We start from the raw sequence: 15,755 nt of genomic DNA on the forward strand, positions 1-15,755 counted from the left end.
AATGCCACTACACATGTAACGTATGATTAATACCACAGACGAGGTAAAGGAGTAAACATTTCATCCAATCACAGACGAGGTATAGGAGTAGACATTTCATCGAATGTATTTTTGTGGCCCACTTTCCTGCGGTTACGTACCCCATTTCCATTTTAGTGTCACTACCCACCGTAGATTCACCGGTCTCAAAAAGTAGAGGCTCGTTAAAATCATAAGCTTTTTAAGGTGTCGGTACTAAAGTTTAGGTGGGCCAATTCCCACAAGATGAAAAGTCTATTCTTATACCTCGTCGGTGTTAACACAATTAAATCCAATTGAAACGTAATATAATCGCGCAACGTCATGGAAAGCCTAACGTCGACCGTGTCTTACAAAGAAACTTCGCTTGACTTTTCGTTCGGGTAACTGAAACGATAATTGAGCCGAGTGGTAATCCCGCGTTGGCAACGTAGGTATAAATTGTCTGCGTGAACACGTGGAAAATTTCCCTAAATCGTAGATAACCTATAGAATAAACGGAAGCGTAAAATGTGTGTTGGGTCAGTCGATTCGTTGGTGGATCGAGCAACCGTATATGTATTTCTCGATAGGTAAACGCGTGTCGAGTGATTTTACAGATAGATCTCAAAGACGAACCACTGGTCCCGATTGCAAAGGCCTCATCACTTGACTAAACCTTTGATGCTTTTGGGCAGATTCGAAATAGAGCCCTTATTCGCGCTCGCGGCTGTCGGTCTCATGAAACCGTGATTCTTCGTGCTGGCTCGGGGGTGAATCAATTTGCTTCTCGTGGTTGGCATTTTGTCGGCGTTCGATCGATTCAACGGAAGCAGTGATCGTTGCCCAACGTTACTACCGCTGCCATTGCTGGCATTATTGTTGCCAGGTGAACCGATTGTCCGTCCTTTGCTTCCCTTCGGTATATCACTGGACGCCTAAAATTATCAGGTATTCTAAGTGAAATGGGGGACAATAACCATTTCCCAGAAACATAATTTTACACCAAGAATCAATTCATCGAATCAGATCGAAGAACTCAAACTCACCCCAACAGATTTTCGAAGTGGTCTCGTTGACATAGCAGCAGGACCGACGCTACTTCCGCTGCTACTGCTTCTACTGGCTGGTATCCTGGTGTTAGTCGAGCGTGGATTCGTTCGGCGTTTTTCGACAGTTTTCGGGGGCAACGGTGTGCTCGAGGGACTTTTCCGAAGATCGTTCGTCAACGCACGAATCGCGGACGTGTAGGTTCGGAGACGGGTGTGATTAGGTACCAAATTTCGTACAGTGTTCACCGAGGTGGCGCTGTTCAGGGAGCTTCTCGAACTACGAAGACTACTTCTGGACCCGGATCGTTCCACCTCGTATCTCGTCTGACCGTTCGACGTCATAAAGCCCGGTTTCGAGTTCGAACTATCCCTTTTCAAGCTATTGGTCCGTTTCGGTAGAAAGCTGGACCTTTCGCCCGTGCTTCTGGTCGAACCAGTTCGTTTCTCGAATCCTTTGATCGACGACTCAAACGTTTGGTCGATCGGCTGTTTGGCATCAGCTTTCTTTACAGTCGGAGCGACACGTTCGTGTTCCGGGCCGTTTCCAGAGAACCGTAACTCAGCCGGGGAGCATCGAGTCGAATCGTGGGTGTCAGTTTCGTAATTACCAGAGGACGTTTCCTGGCTCAACGTCTCCGAGACCAGACTCTGGGACTCTTCGAATCCCTCGTCGTTCATCTCCTGGTCCCGACCTTTCCCTGAGGAGCTCGTGATGCTGATCTCTGGGATATACCTGCCCCGGAACACCGATCCGTCCGGCGTTACAGATTGTCCCGACACGATTCCAATCTCGTTTCGATTCGTGGACCGCGATCGAATCGCTTCCTGATCTCCTTGTAAGTTCTCGTACACTTGATTATTCGATTCTCGATGCGTCTGGTCGTTTATCGCGTCGACAAGATCCTGACTGCGTTCTTCTATTCCAGGGGAAGCGGATCGCCTCGGGTCGGAGAGTAGATTACGATCTCGCGACGACTGCGCGATACCACTCGGTACCTGATTCACCTGACTCGGAGGATTGCTGGTCAATCGAATCGCCTCCTTCACCTGACTAGGGTCTATCATGCTTCTCTGACGTTCCCGACTGGTCACCGCCCTCTCCGCGAGGACCGCCAACGAGGGCTCCCGCGGCCGGGACTCTTGCATCACGGGGCTTAAGACGGTGTTAGTCACTGCTAAAACGGGCGGTGGTTGGCTGACTGGCAGCCTCGAGCTTCTATGCGCGAACGTGATTGGTCGGGACAATCGCTGCAGATCCTCGCCAGAACGAGCGATATCCGCTAAAGCCGTGTCGATGTCGAACGAAGACGCCTCGCGACGCTTCAACTTGTCCTGCCAGACACGCAGCATCGAATCCTCGTCGGTGCCTTGGTTGGAGAGATCTTCAGGAGCTGCTTCGGGGACTTGATGGTCCGACAAGGCAAGAGTATGCGGTCGTTGAACCGGTTTCTCCTCGAACGGTTCGGTACTCATCACTGCGTCTTGCTTCGATTCTTTCTCTGGCGAATCTTGAACCTTTTTGTATCTGCGCGTTCTTCTGGTCGCCGAGTACCGATCGAAGTTACCTGATGAAATGATCGGAAACGTTACAAGAACCCACGGGACGGGAACGACGATCGACTTACCCGTACCGAAATCTCCGCTGTTGCTCGGAGTTTTAGCGGTTTGGCTCCTGAGCTCGTTGCACCGGCTTTGGAACGAACCGTTGCAACGTTCCCGTTTGCACGGCTCCTTCTCGACCGGCTTCACTTCTTTCGGCGGACTGAACAGTTTCCGCGTGGCCGGCGGGGTTTCGATGTTGTCGGAATCGATCTCGATTTTGTCGCTGATCCTGTCCTCCTCCGTACCTCTCTTGTATTTCGTGAACCTACGCGGCGCGGAGGCTTGGGGATTGCTGTAAGGTTGACGGAGGTAGATCGTCAATTCGTCTTGGTTGTCCAAGCTCGTCAAGTCGCTCGTTTTATTTTTCTTCCTGTCCTCCTCTTTGATCGACTACGATTACGAGTATTTATTCTTATTATTGTTATGTCTCGCGTCAATTCGATTTGATTAGGTTTTAATAGTATATTGTAAAGAAAAATGGTTTTTACCCGTAAAAATTAAATTAAATTCCCGATTGCGTAACCACTCTCGATATCCGAGATATTTCTAATAAAATATTCACCTGCAAGGTACCGGAGCTGAGAACATTCTCCGTACCGAGTCTAGACCTTATTCTACGGGAGTAACGGGGGTCAGTCTCTTCCATGCTGTTTGGTACGTTCAAGCTGGACTTCCTCCAGGGGGATTTGTCCTTTTGCGATGGATGCGTTTCGGCTTCTGAAATGGAACGAACGTTAACGGGGATTCCACTTTCACGTGGTACACCGAAGGAGGTCGCTTGAGACAACCTTCTATGGCCTCCATGGTGCGCATCACGTCCGTCTTTTCGACCGACGGACGCCAATCGTAAACGGGAGAGTATGGCTCGAGTGTAGAATTTCCATCGTTCGAGATATTCGTCTTGCCTTCGCTTTCTGCAAATAAAATATATCATCGAATTGGGAAGAAAGATACGACGGTTGGTGATGGTATCGATACCAATACTATTGATGGTTCAAAATTCAATACGGTATCGAATCGGAACCCGTTTGATACCTCACAAAAGTAGGTATTGAAACTCTCATGTAAGTATCAAACAAGTATCGATACTTTCGGGTAGGTATCAAATAGGTATCGATTCTTTTTGATACCTACGTCTTTGATATGTATCGATATTGTATTGAAACTTGAAGAAAGGGTATCGATAATAATACGGCATCAATCGGTGATTTACCCGAGTCTTCGAAGGACCGTCGATTTGCCTGATGCAACTGTCGCGCCTTCCGTTGAAGTTCTTCGCCCGCGCGATCCTCTTTCTCGTTTTCCGACAGCCACGCCTCGATCTTTTGCCGCCATGCTTTTCTGTTTCAACAGACAACAATAACGTATCCATAAACGTAAACAGAGAAATCGACATGGCGTGGTCTTACCCTGCAGGTTTCGTTTCTTCCTCCTGTAGAAAGGGTTTGTTCTCCACCAAAGGCGACGGGGAACTCGGTCTCTCTCGATCGGTCGAGAAATCGGCGTTTAACAGATCGCTTCGGCGAGATTGACCTCGTGCCCTACGCGCCCATGATCGATCTGCAAGAGAACGAATAAACGAGGAAATTTATCAATTCTCCGGATCCATGAACGGTAACACGAATATTTGGGTATTTTTAATCCTACCTAAACTACCCCAAGACTTCCTCTCCCGAGCATTGTCCTGTCCCGTGGTCCTCAAAAAGTCCATCAAATTACCGTCGTCGTCCTCGCAAGGTATTCTACTTCTCCGACGACGGAGAGTACCGTTCGGCGTAACATCTGTCGTAAACGAAAAGTATGACTAAAGGCGGAACGAAAGCCAAACTACAGAGTTTTGTATACGGTAGATCGTACCAGGGGAATAGGTTTCTTCTTTGGTAGACTGCTGGTCGATCGTTCCACCGGAACAGGAAGCCAAACGTCGTCGAATACTCGGCGAACCGGTGATCGAGACGTCGTCGTCCGACGTGACTCCCCCGTTTTGCAATCGTTTCATCTACGGTGAAAACGGTTATCGTGCAACCAATTAATTGGCTTTCTACGATGCGTACAAAGTGGACGAAGTAGCGCTTACCTTGGCATCGTTACGGTTGTAATTTCTCTGAGGCAAACCGGTATGGAGATCGAAGAGACCGTAATCGAGTAGGTTGGATTCGGACTCAGAGGCTAACGTCTCGGCTTGATTCGTGACTGTAAAAGACAACATGTAGAACGAATCGTTCTTTTCTACCCAAAAAATAATAGAAATCGTAAGTACAGTAAATACTCGATGACTGCTCGAAGGCTCCTCGGCACTGAACATTAAATATTTCATAAACTAGTGGTCGTATGTGGCTGAAATAAATATCATTGGCTTTAGAATTCCAAGCTCTATCGCTGTGCTCAAGCTCCTTAAAAGCCAGCGTTATATCTGGGAACCTATCTTTGTTACTATCAAAGCGCCTTTGAATATTCATCGAGGATTTATTGTATCCAGAACGTACGGAGACGTTTTTTGGCCAACAACTGCTCTTCTCGTTGCTTGCGCCTGGCCAACACTTGCTCCTCTTGGATTCTTCGTCTTTCGTTCTCCGCCACGGCCTGATTGAACTTCTGGCAGAACTGATGGAACACTTTGAAACACTCCTCGATCTTGAAGGCGTTCGCGTCCTCGCAGAAGAATTCCGCGAGCGATCGCCTCAATGTTTCAAGCTCCTCCATGTCCCCTTTCAGCTGGCTCATCTCCTGCTCCGCCATCTACGAAACGATCGTTTTACGAATTGTCCATCACCTTCGTTCTCGACTAGGTCGAAGATTCGACGCGTGGTACCTGCAAGAACTGAGCCATCTGTTCCTGTATATCGGCTTCCGTGGATGGCAATTGTATCTGCGTCTTGATCTTTTTGATTTTCGTATCGAGAGCGTTAAATTCGTTGCTCAGCTGCTCCGTGGTGGTCCTTAAGCCACCGAAAACATATGGATTAACAATCAGAACATTCGTCGAATCGAGAAAACACGATTTTTCAACGATTTACCGGACTTACTTCGTGGCAGCTTCGAGCGCGTTCATGCTCTTCGCGAAGTCCAACAGGTCCTTTCGTTTCCGTTCGGCTTGCTACGGTGCAGAAGATTCGAACGTGAAGCAGAAGAAGTGTTTAAAGACTAACAAGGGGAAGGCACGGTTATGGAAATCGCTTTTGGAACGGCACTATGTGGAAGTTATAGTACACATATAGTATTAGAAAAACCTTAGAAGAATGAGCCTTTGAAAGAAGGCCGATTTGGAAGAAATCCATGAGGGTTTTGTAACACTATATGTGTACTATAACTTCCACATAGTGCCATTCCAAAAGTGATTTCCATAACCGTCTCTTCCCCACACAAGCAGAAAATGAGAAAAAAAAGACTACACTGTACCAAAGCCACGTAGTGTATGAGATTCATTCCAGGCTTGTTGGCTCGAATCTCGGTCAACTTTTGCAAAGACGACAGCTTTACACCGGCTGCGTTTCCAGCGTAACCACCCTACGGTTCATTGAGTTTCAATCGTTACCACGTGTTCCACGCATTTCACAGGCTGTCGAATTACATTCTATTTCTCACCGAATTCAGAAAATTTCCAGCGACTAGAACCATGTACAGCACCTCCTGAAGCGGTTTGTTCGTCATCAGGTCCTCACCGGCGACGATCATTGAACTGATGCTCGGCTCTAAATAGCCCATATTGGCGGCGAATTCTTCCTTCAGTAGCATACACTCGATGCGCAGCTTGTAACTTTTTAGATAAGTCAAGAAACGGAACCAATTAGATACCGATTACATTTGCAGATTAAAGATTTTACAGTTAATATCTCGATGTATTCCTACTTTGGCAGTTGTACGAGCTGCAAGAAAAACTTCTCCGCGTTTCCGAGCTTCGACTTGTCACCGTCGAAACCCTTGAGCATCTCCAGCTCGTCCACTTCCGGCAGAATCTTGAGAAGACCTCGCAACTTTTCCGCTCCGATATCATCGTGACCACCCTCCTTGATCAGCTGAATTATATCCTCGTTCGAGCTGCAATCCGATCGATCGATTAGCTGACCGTTACCCCTTGCGTAGGCAACCAAAATATTCACAGTTATTGAGCAATCGAAGTATGTACTTCTGACAGATTAGATAAATTTGGTATTTTCGGTTGTACCTTCACCCTATGTAACCCTATATAAGCCCTACCCTTATAGAAACCGGAAAAATAACGGTATATATTTCGGTTTTCGGTAATACATCAGTTTCGGTATAGCTTTTATGGCATAATCCGGTATCAAAATCACAACGGTTATGTCCCTGGATAATTTTAGTTCCATAGTTTTTCGAAACTGTTAGTTTTCCCTTCCAATAATATACCAAGTGTTATTCTAGACAAGAACATAACAAATTTTGAAAGGAAATTTAGAAATAAGTATCTGGATAATGGTTGCCTACACAAGGGGTAAACTGAGAAAAGCATTTCGATCGCAGCCAGGATCGCTTACCTTCGAAATTGTTTCAAAAATATGTTCACGTTCAAGCTCCGTTTGCCGTCCAGAAGGGCAATCTGAAACAATCAAACGACTCGGTTAGTTTCTCCATCGGGCGGTTATGAGTGAATAGAAGACACACACCTCGGTCGGTTCTCGTCGTCGTCTCTCGGCGTCGGAACTGGCTCCGTAGGAGGACGAACAGAAGGACGTAGCTGGTAGCATTGGCGGTACTTGCTGGCAAAACAGACCTTCCATCTCCGCCCAATCTATGTCCGCCATGGGAGAATTCTGATGGTCGTTGGCGACCAGGGACCAAATGTTTCGTTTGCCAACCACCTAAAACAGACAATATCGTCGTTGAAATCGCTATCGGAGTGCACTGAGATCTGAGGGGGCGTTCTAGCTACTTTACTTTCTTTAATTCCAATTCAACTTTTCAAGATTCAAATATTATATCCACTACTACACTTGGCAAATTTTAATAATATAAGGACACTTAACAAAAAAAATTTAAAAAGGAGGTGCTGAGCCAAGAAAGTATTGAGAAACTACAGACTCCTCTCAATTATTGTCACGAACTAGGGTCCCCACCGGGACAATAATCTTAGAGGGAGAATACTTCAGACCCTAGTAAATTCGTTTTTTGCCCTCAATCCAAGCCTCGGCAACGAAGTATGCGCTTGACAGGTTCCACGGCCTGGGATAACGACTTGACAATAATCGCGTAGGACAAGCCAGACAATAATCGAGAGGAGTCTGTATTGCGTATATGATCATAGGAGCTCGAAGATTGTGGGTACCCACTTTATGATTAGGTATCTTGTTCCAATTGATCGTTTTCATTTTTGCCTTGGGGGTGGGTATTTCCTGTTGCGGCAGCAATCTCGCGTGATTGCTCGGCGGTTCGGGGGTGGGCGCCCGTGCGACCGGGGACACGTGCAACGGCGGCGGAATGGGCGGCGGCGGTTCCATCGATGCATCGGCCCGTTGCGTCGCGTCGGCGGTGAAAAACGGCGGAGGCGGCGGTGGCGGGAAAACTCGGCCTTGGCTCGACGAGTTCGGTGCGGCGAGATCGAGAGGCGGAGGCGGCGGTGGTTGCGGCGGCGAGGGCGAGGAGATTGCTGGAACTGTCGCCGAACTGTTCGCCGGTAACGATGCTTTGCGAGACGTTCCGCACGTCTGATCGTTACCTCTGCAATGACAGCAAAGATTCGTCTGAAAGAAAAAAAGAAATGAAAATTGTGTGTAGAGAGTCGTGTTACGAAATTCTTACAGAAACACTTGCGTGAAGATCGTGACGAAACGAGAGACATCGAAAGTGTCAACAGCCGACTCGTGATGTCACGAATCGTACGGAGAAGTAAATAGAGAAAGAGAGACGGAGAGAGGAATGAATAGTTATTAACAGTTTGCTGGTGGGAGGGATTTTGTGTTTTTAAATGTACTACTTTAGGCATACTGAAAATATTTAGGAACCGCTAAAGTAGGTCCTCGATGAGTGTTCGAAGTAGGGATGGCAGAAAATACTAAAATATCGATAGTGGTAGTAAAACATCGATGTTTATATTATCGATATTATTTTAAATTCCGTAGATATAAGAAAAGCAATTTTTCCTGATTTTTTACTATTCTACTTGCTACGTAAGTCAACCACCCTCAGCTTTTATTTTCGTAAAGATGCTCTATCACCGTTATGCGACATCAAAGTGTTAAAATTACCTGGAGACTAGGCGATCGAAGCAATTTCGTGGCGTCTTCGCGGTTCTCTAAAAGCGTCGCTCGATGCACCAACGTCTCCGCTGTGTCCCATGCTAAGTCGCTGGCTGGGTCTTTCGGGTCCAGCCGTAACAGATGTTGAAGCACGCTCAAGAACGGTATTTCTTGCGGTGTATCTGCGATCTGAAGTACGGCATATGTATACACTTTTCGGGAGAGGGGAAGGGGGGGGAGAGGCATATCGATCTCCTTGAAAGCAGGCGACTGTTTGACGGATTTAGATTCCAGTCTCGACTAAGCGTCGCGTAGCCATGCGTTTTTCCCTTACTTGTCCGAGAATCGCGTAAAACACGTCCACGTGAGAGGAAAGATCGATCCCCGGTGGTCCTTGATTCGACAGTTCCTCGTCTGTCTCGCGTTGATCGTCGAACACGTCGAGCTGCACTCTTAGATCCGGAGCATGGCTGTTCCTGCAAGAACAATCGTGGTCACCTTCCCGAACCGGGCACATTTTACGTGGTTGTTCGCTCTATTTTCGTCCCACTCGAGGCACATGTCTTTTCTAGAATTTCAATTTCTCCGTCTCAGCTTTCTCTCTCCCTCTCTCTCTGTTCCACTCTTACTCTCACTCACACTATCTATCCATCCGGCGTCTACATTTTGTTATTCTGTAAATTTTTTAATTTTCAACAATTTTTTTTTTTTTCTTGCAATTTCGTCATTAACGCTACTAGACACTCTCAAGTTCTATCTGAACCGATCCGACAGGGAAGAAGCACCGATACCCGAGCCATGAATCAACGTCGTTTCCGTTCAGGTGATCCACGATCCGTTATCCGGTTATTCTTGTGCGGCAAGACTGTCATACGTGTTCGTCATAAACTTCCGATCCAGGCGTACGTACTTGGCGTACAAAGAACGGGTCGCGTGTGTTGCCTCGACAATGGTTGTCTCTTGAAAAGCATGGAAAAACCGTTCTGGGTAAAATCATTGAACTTCGAGTCGTTCGAAAGAAATCCTATTTTAAAAGAAAAAAACTAACACGTGTGATCTGTATGAAAAGTATATTTTTGGAACACGCATTTCAAGCTCGATCCTCCGATCGTATTCTCTATCCTGCGCGCTAAAAATTCGAGGCACGAAAAAGCAAATGAAAATTCGAAAACATTCACCTTTCACTGAGAAATCACCGCGTGTACGTTCCGACGAGAACTGTATAGCGTTTCGGGTCCACCGACGGAAACGTTACAGCGGAGGACAGCCGCGATTGGACGTCGACACGAAGACTAAGTGTGCATAGTTGACGGAAGCCACGGAAACGGAAACAGAACAGAAAAAAAGAGAAACTGCCAACGGCATCCGCAGTCCCGATCGTCGGAGAGGAACACCGAACTGATCTCTCCAGCCGAGTCGCGGCGGAGTCGTAGCACTCTGCAGGTGCACACTGCGCGCGTGAAGAGTTAATTCGGGCTTTTCTCGCTCCCTTCGAGAGACTCGGACGATTTGCATTTCCTCTATTTTTTTTCCGTTCCTCCTTATCCACGCTCTTCTCCGTTTTACGCGTAACGCACTTACGGGACACCCGTTGCGCTCGTTCGCACCGGTTTCGTGCATTCACGACGATTTTCGAAATTCAGGGAGACGAAGTTACAGAAAGAGAAGAACCTATAGGCGACATAGTTGTATTCAGAGACATGTACATCTGAAGTGATTATAATTGCTGAACGAATTCTGTGCCAGGATGTTCGTACAGACTCCTCTTGATTATTGTCCAAGCGTTATCTCCGCCACTAGGGAGGAGTGTGGAACCTGTCATGCGCATACTTTGTTGCCGACGCTCAGGCTTCAGGTAAAAAATGAATTTACGAAGGTCTGAAGCATTTCTCCCTATACGATTATTGTCCCAGCGCAGACCCGAGTTCGGGACAGTAATCGAGAGGAGTCTGTATTGTATGTACAGGCTCCTCTCGGTTATCGTCTGCCTTGTCCTACACGATTATTGTCCAGACGTTATCCCCACCACTGGAGGCAATGTGGAACCTGTCAAGCGCATACTTTGTTGTGGAGGCTCGGACAAAAATCGAATTTACGAGGGTCTGAAGCATTTCTCCCTATACGATTATTGTCCCGGCGCGGACCCGAGTTGGGGACAGTAATCGAGGGGAGTCTGTATTGTATGTACAGGCTCCTCTCGGTTATCGTCTGCCTTGTCCTACACGATTATTGTCCAGACGTTATCCCCACCACTGGAGGCAATGTGGAACCTGTCAACCGCATACTTTGTTGTGCAGGCTCGGACAAAAAACGAATTTACGAGGATCTGAAGCATTTCTCCCTATACGATTATTGTCCCAGCGCGGACCCGAGTTCGGGACAGTAATCGAGAGGCGTCTGTATTGTATGTACAGGCTCCTCTCGGTTATCGTCTCCCTTGTCCTACACGATTATTGTCCAGACGTTATCCCCACCACTGGAGGCAATGTGGAACCTGTCAACCGCATACTTTGTTGTGCAGGCTCGGACCAAAAACGAAGTTACGAGTGTCTGAAGCATTTCTCCCTATACGATCATTGTCCCAGCGCAGACCCGAGTTCGGGACAGTAATCGAGAGGCGTCTGTATTGTATGTACAGGCTCCTCTCGGTTATCGTCTCCCTTGTCCTACACGATTATTGTCCAGACGTTATCCCCACCACTGGAGGCAATGTGGAACCTGTCAACCGCATACTTTGTTGTGCAGGCTCGGACAAAAATCGAATTTACGAGGGTCTGAAGCATTTCTCCCTATACGATTATTGTCCCAGCGCGGACCCGAGTTCGTGACGGTAATCAAGAGGAGTCTGTATATTGTGTGTACACCGTTAAGCTTACGCAAGCGATATCCACAGATTCCATTTATCGCGAATTTCGAGTAGAGACAATTCCTCCGTACGATATTTAAAGCGACTTCTTCGAATAGTTCTGCTCGATCAAGAATAGTTCGCACGTCCGTCATCCCGCGGAGGAATGACAGATCGTACTATTCCTGTAGAGAGTGATTTAAAACGGAGGCCAAAGAAAACGGATAAAACTTTCAGCCGGCCCATCGTGATTCGCCGGAAATACTTGCCGTAACGACTGTATTTTCCGGCACGATTGTGTCTGTTCTTCGGTTCGTCCTATGATATCTTGCACAAGAGACAACGAACGAACGATACACATAAATAGGACCGGGATGAAAGAAAATATCGGCCATACCTAGAGATCCCGATTTACGTGGACAGAAAAATAACGAGCACATCGAGACACGCGCGCGCGCGCGCGCGCGCACCCGACACAACCAATGAGCGATTATTTTTGGATTAGTGCATGCAATTGCTGGATCTGCTTGCAAGTAGGCTGAATGAATGGTGTTTCTGTTCGTTAGTCAACCGATCCTTGATACAAATTGCTTAATGGGGTCTGGCTTGAGATGCGTACGGCCGCGCTCGATGGCATGCGCGCGGGACATTAACGTTGCAATTAGGTGCAAATGAGAAGGTGTGGGTACAATAAGGCGCCCTTTCGTAACGTTCATTATTATTTATTATTCAACAATGTTACGGTGTTAATCAGTTAATGTATATCGTGAAATCCGGGTCGTCGGAGTGGTACTCACCGGAGCTCGTTCAGGACCGGCAGCAGCTTCAGACCTGGAAGGGAAAAGGAAACAGTGTAGACTTCTCGCGATTAGTCGCTCTAAAGACTAACAGCTCTTCTCGAGTACAGTAAATTCTCGATGAGTGTTCGAAGACTCCTCGACACTAACAAGGAAAAGTCCTCAGGTGTAACGTTAATTTTTTAATGAAATTTAGCATAAAGCTTGGAATTCAATGATTTTTTTAAAAATTTTATTTATGTGTTTACGGGTTAATTCCCATTAGAATACAAGAGAAAAAAATATAAATCGGACGAAGATTAAAACTAAATGAAACATATAACTGTAGAATACAAAAAAGAAGAAGAAAATGGTAATTACAAAGAGAAAAGCAAATTGGTAACTACACAAACAATGATATTTGTTTCACCCGCATATGGCAATTCGTTTACAAAATATTCAATGTCACATAGAGCTTTAGAACACTCATCGAGGATTTTTTACTGTATTCATTTTCCCAAGTTTCGACAGAAAAAGTGTTGCGTGTACCAACCGATGAATTCGTTGCGGATTCGCACGCGATCCTTCAGCACCGGCGTCGAGATGACCAAACAATTTATGAAAGCCAGCAAAGCGGTTCGATAATCCTCGCCGGTCGCGTTCCTAAGCTCGTCGACCACGATCCGTAATCTGTATCGCTCGCCCTTCCGTTCCTGCAACATTTCGTCAACATATTCGACCGTTTCGAAACAGAGATGGGCAAATTCCTTATTTAGATAAAGATAAAATAACTACTTCGTCATTTACAATCCTTTGAACATAGCAATTCCAATTTTTATAACAAAATAATTCTTGAATGAATCATCATTTGGCGAACAATTATTTACTCTCATTAACTGTCTAAAAAAAACTCAGAATGATACCCTTAGATACTATTGCTTTCCCGTATTCGAATTAAATTATGCCCAACTCTGTTTCAAAGAAGGAACCTCTCCCCCTTCGAGAGCCACCTGGTCCCCAGAAACGTGCCACCTCGTTATCGCGCCTCTAACCGATTACACATACGCGCTCCTGGCTCTGATACACGATAAGCCGCGACTTCGTATTTAACACGCTATTAGCGGGACAAATTGCCCAGCGATAAAAAAAAAAACCCGTTTCGCTAAATCGAGCCACCACGATTGCTGCTCGCAGTCATGGAACGTCGCCGTCGCGGTAGCTAACTTTGCGCAAACGTTTAGGCGTGGATCGTTCTTTTGTTTGCCAGAGGGAAGGGAGGGGGGGGAAGCCCTTGAACCCGTGACTTTTAACCGCGACTCGATGTCGCCGTCGCGTCGGCACGCGTCTCTCTCTCTCTCTCTCTGGTAATCCGTGAAGGACCACGATCACGAAATTTTCTTTGTCACCTGATACGCGTGCAGAGTATCGATAGCCCTCTGTCGGCCATCTTGGCTGTACACGCAAAGCGCCGAGAGCAATTCCACCACTTGTTTCTTCACCGAGGGACAGGCGGTGTCCAGGGCTGAAAATTCAACGACAGAAAAACGCGGATCAGTTTTGACGCGCGAACGGAGAATCGTTCGAGTATATATGCGCGGGAACTACAAGGGCCGCAGATTGACTATGGTTGGCCTAACGTAACATACCCGAGGCGAGTTTGACGCAGTAATCAGGATTGTCCACGATGTAGTCGAGACCAACGTGGGAATCCATGTTGACCGCATTTGGGGGAATCGTGGCTCCAGTCTGAAACAGGACGAAAACGTGTGAGGGACAAATCGCAATCCCGTCCGATAAAATGTCGTGGTTGCGTTACCAACGTAAAGCTGCATCCCCATTTTGCCGATCGGCTTGTTTTGTGTCCCCATTATACCGCACGGCCTGTTGGCACGTGCCGATGACATATCTCCATATGTTCGGTTTTGCCGATCGGCATAATGGGGACGCACCTTAATATAACACGCAACATTGAACGGCATTGCGTAGACAGTAGCGAAATTTCACGACTTCTTATAAGTCCCACAAACTTGACTTATCTACAGACAGCAACGAATCAAAGGGGGACTGTAACCCTGGGCCCCACGTTCCAGAGGGTCCCCGTTCTGGACCTTCTATTTCGTCATGATTAAATGTTATTTAATTGTATTTAAAATAAATTTCAATTTTTGAAGATTTATATAATTTCTTGTGATGTATTACACCCCCCACCCCTTTTTCAACCAAAGGGGCCCCCGAAAATCTGATATCCCTGAGCCACAAAAAATATTAATCGAGCCTGTCTACAGAGATCTATAACGAATGACGGTGGAATTTGAAGTGAGATTCTTTCCGAAAAATAAATTAAAGGAACGACCACTCATGTTATTCGGTTCCAACTAGGATATGGTAAACGACCGATGGACAATTGCGGATCACCGGGATCTTAGAATAGGCCCAGAATGATGATTCGTTGACGGACAACCTGTTGCCGGCAGCTCGAGCCGGTAGCAACGGTCAGAGGGAATCAACGAGCAAAAGCGTATCCAGCTCGATCCACGTGCGCCTCGATGCGCAAATAAACATTTCCACGGCTAAGAACGTGCGGATGAGGAAAAATCAACTGGACGGCGTTCGATTTACAAGTGATCGATCGGGCGGCAACAGATTCATCGAGATCGATCGAGGCGAATACATGCATCGATTCATTCAATTCCCTCGAGTAACGAAGCTTGCGTTTAACACGAAAACACGGAAACATCGAAATAAGATTGAGAAGGAAAGGACGAGGAGGAGTAGGAGGTTAGGGAGAGAAAGAGGGAAGATGAAAATGAGAAAAAGCGCGACACAGTGAGAGTGAAAGGGCGGGAGATGGAAGAGCGACAGGGAGGGGGAAAGACCATAGGATTGCGTCACCATATGCATGCACATACCTCTAGTCACGTTTAAAAATAGATTCTTCAATATTAAGGACCACGATGGAAAACGTTCCGCGGATGATTTCGCGGACACGATGAATGGATGACGGACTAGTTTCGAGGTGTGTAACCACCATTCGGAAGGAACACGACCGAACAGCCTGCGTAGAACGGCGAATACTGACATTACAACTTGCCAGTCTCAACGGGCGACAAACACGCGGCGAATAAGTGTGCGTGTGCGTGCATGTATGTATCTCTATGAAAACGGAAGGAATTCGACTCGATCCGGACTATTCACGTTTCGAATGCCGTCCAGGGGAGATTTGCGAGTACAATTCCGAATATAACGACCAATAGAAGCTGGACGAAATGATTCATGCCAGTACGCCTTG

General features: G+C 46.8%; 1 protein-coding gene across 1 annotated transcript; it reads right to left on the reverse strand.

Moving 5' to 3' along the window:
- Positions 1–211: 211 nt before the first annotated feature.
- Positions 212–15,502, reverse strand: LOC107194668. Its single transcript, XM_015584319.1, has 26 exons — positions 15,376–15,502; positions 14,113–14,212; positions 13,873–13,988; positions 13,020–13,179; positions 12,488–12,521; positions 9,180–9,321; positions 8,855–9,034; positions 7,940–8,350; positions 7,277–7,471; positions 7,148–7,209; positions 6,501–6,689; positions 6,237–6,408; positions 6,051–6,158; positions 5,678–5,748; positions 5,464–5,590; positions 5,138–5,390; positions 4,729–4,844; positions 4,509–4,650; positions 4,299–4,433; positions 4,061–4,211; positions 3,865–3,992; positions 3,440–3,565; positions 3,214–3,368; positions 2,675–3,041; positions 1,047–2,614; positions 212–935 (listed from the first exon to the last, which is right to left on the reverse strand). The coding sequence occupies exons 2-26, from the start codon at positions 14,177–14,179 to the stop codon at positions 663–665; spliced, it is 5,448 nt and encodes a 1,815-aa protein (XP_015439805.1). The 5' UTR covers positions 14,180–14,212; positions 15,376–15,502; the 3' UTR covers positions 212–662.
- Between the last annotated feature and the right edge of the window lie 253 nt (positions 15,503–15,755).

Source organism: Dufourea novaeangliae, unplaced genomic scaffold, assembly GCF_001272555.1.
Source record: "Dufourea novaeangliae isolate 0120121106 unplaced genomic scaffold, ASM127255v1 scaffold8, whole genome shotgun sequence".
Lineage (NCBI taxonomy): Eukaryota > Metazoa > Arthropoda > Insecta > Hymenoptera > Halictidae > Dufourea > Dufourea novaeangliae.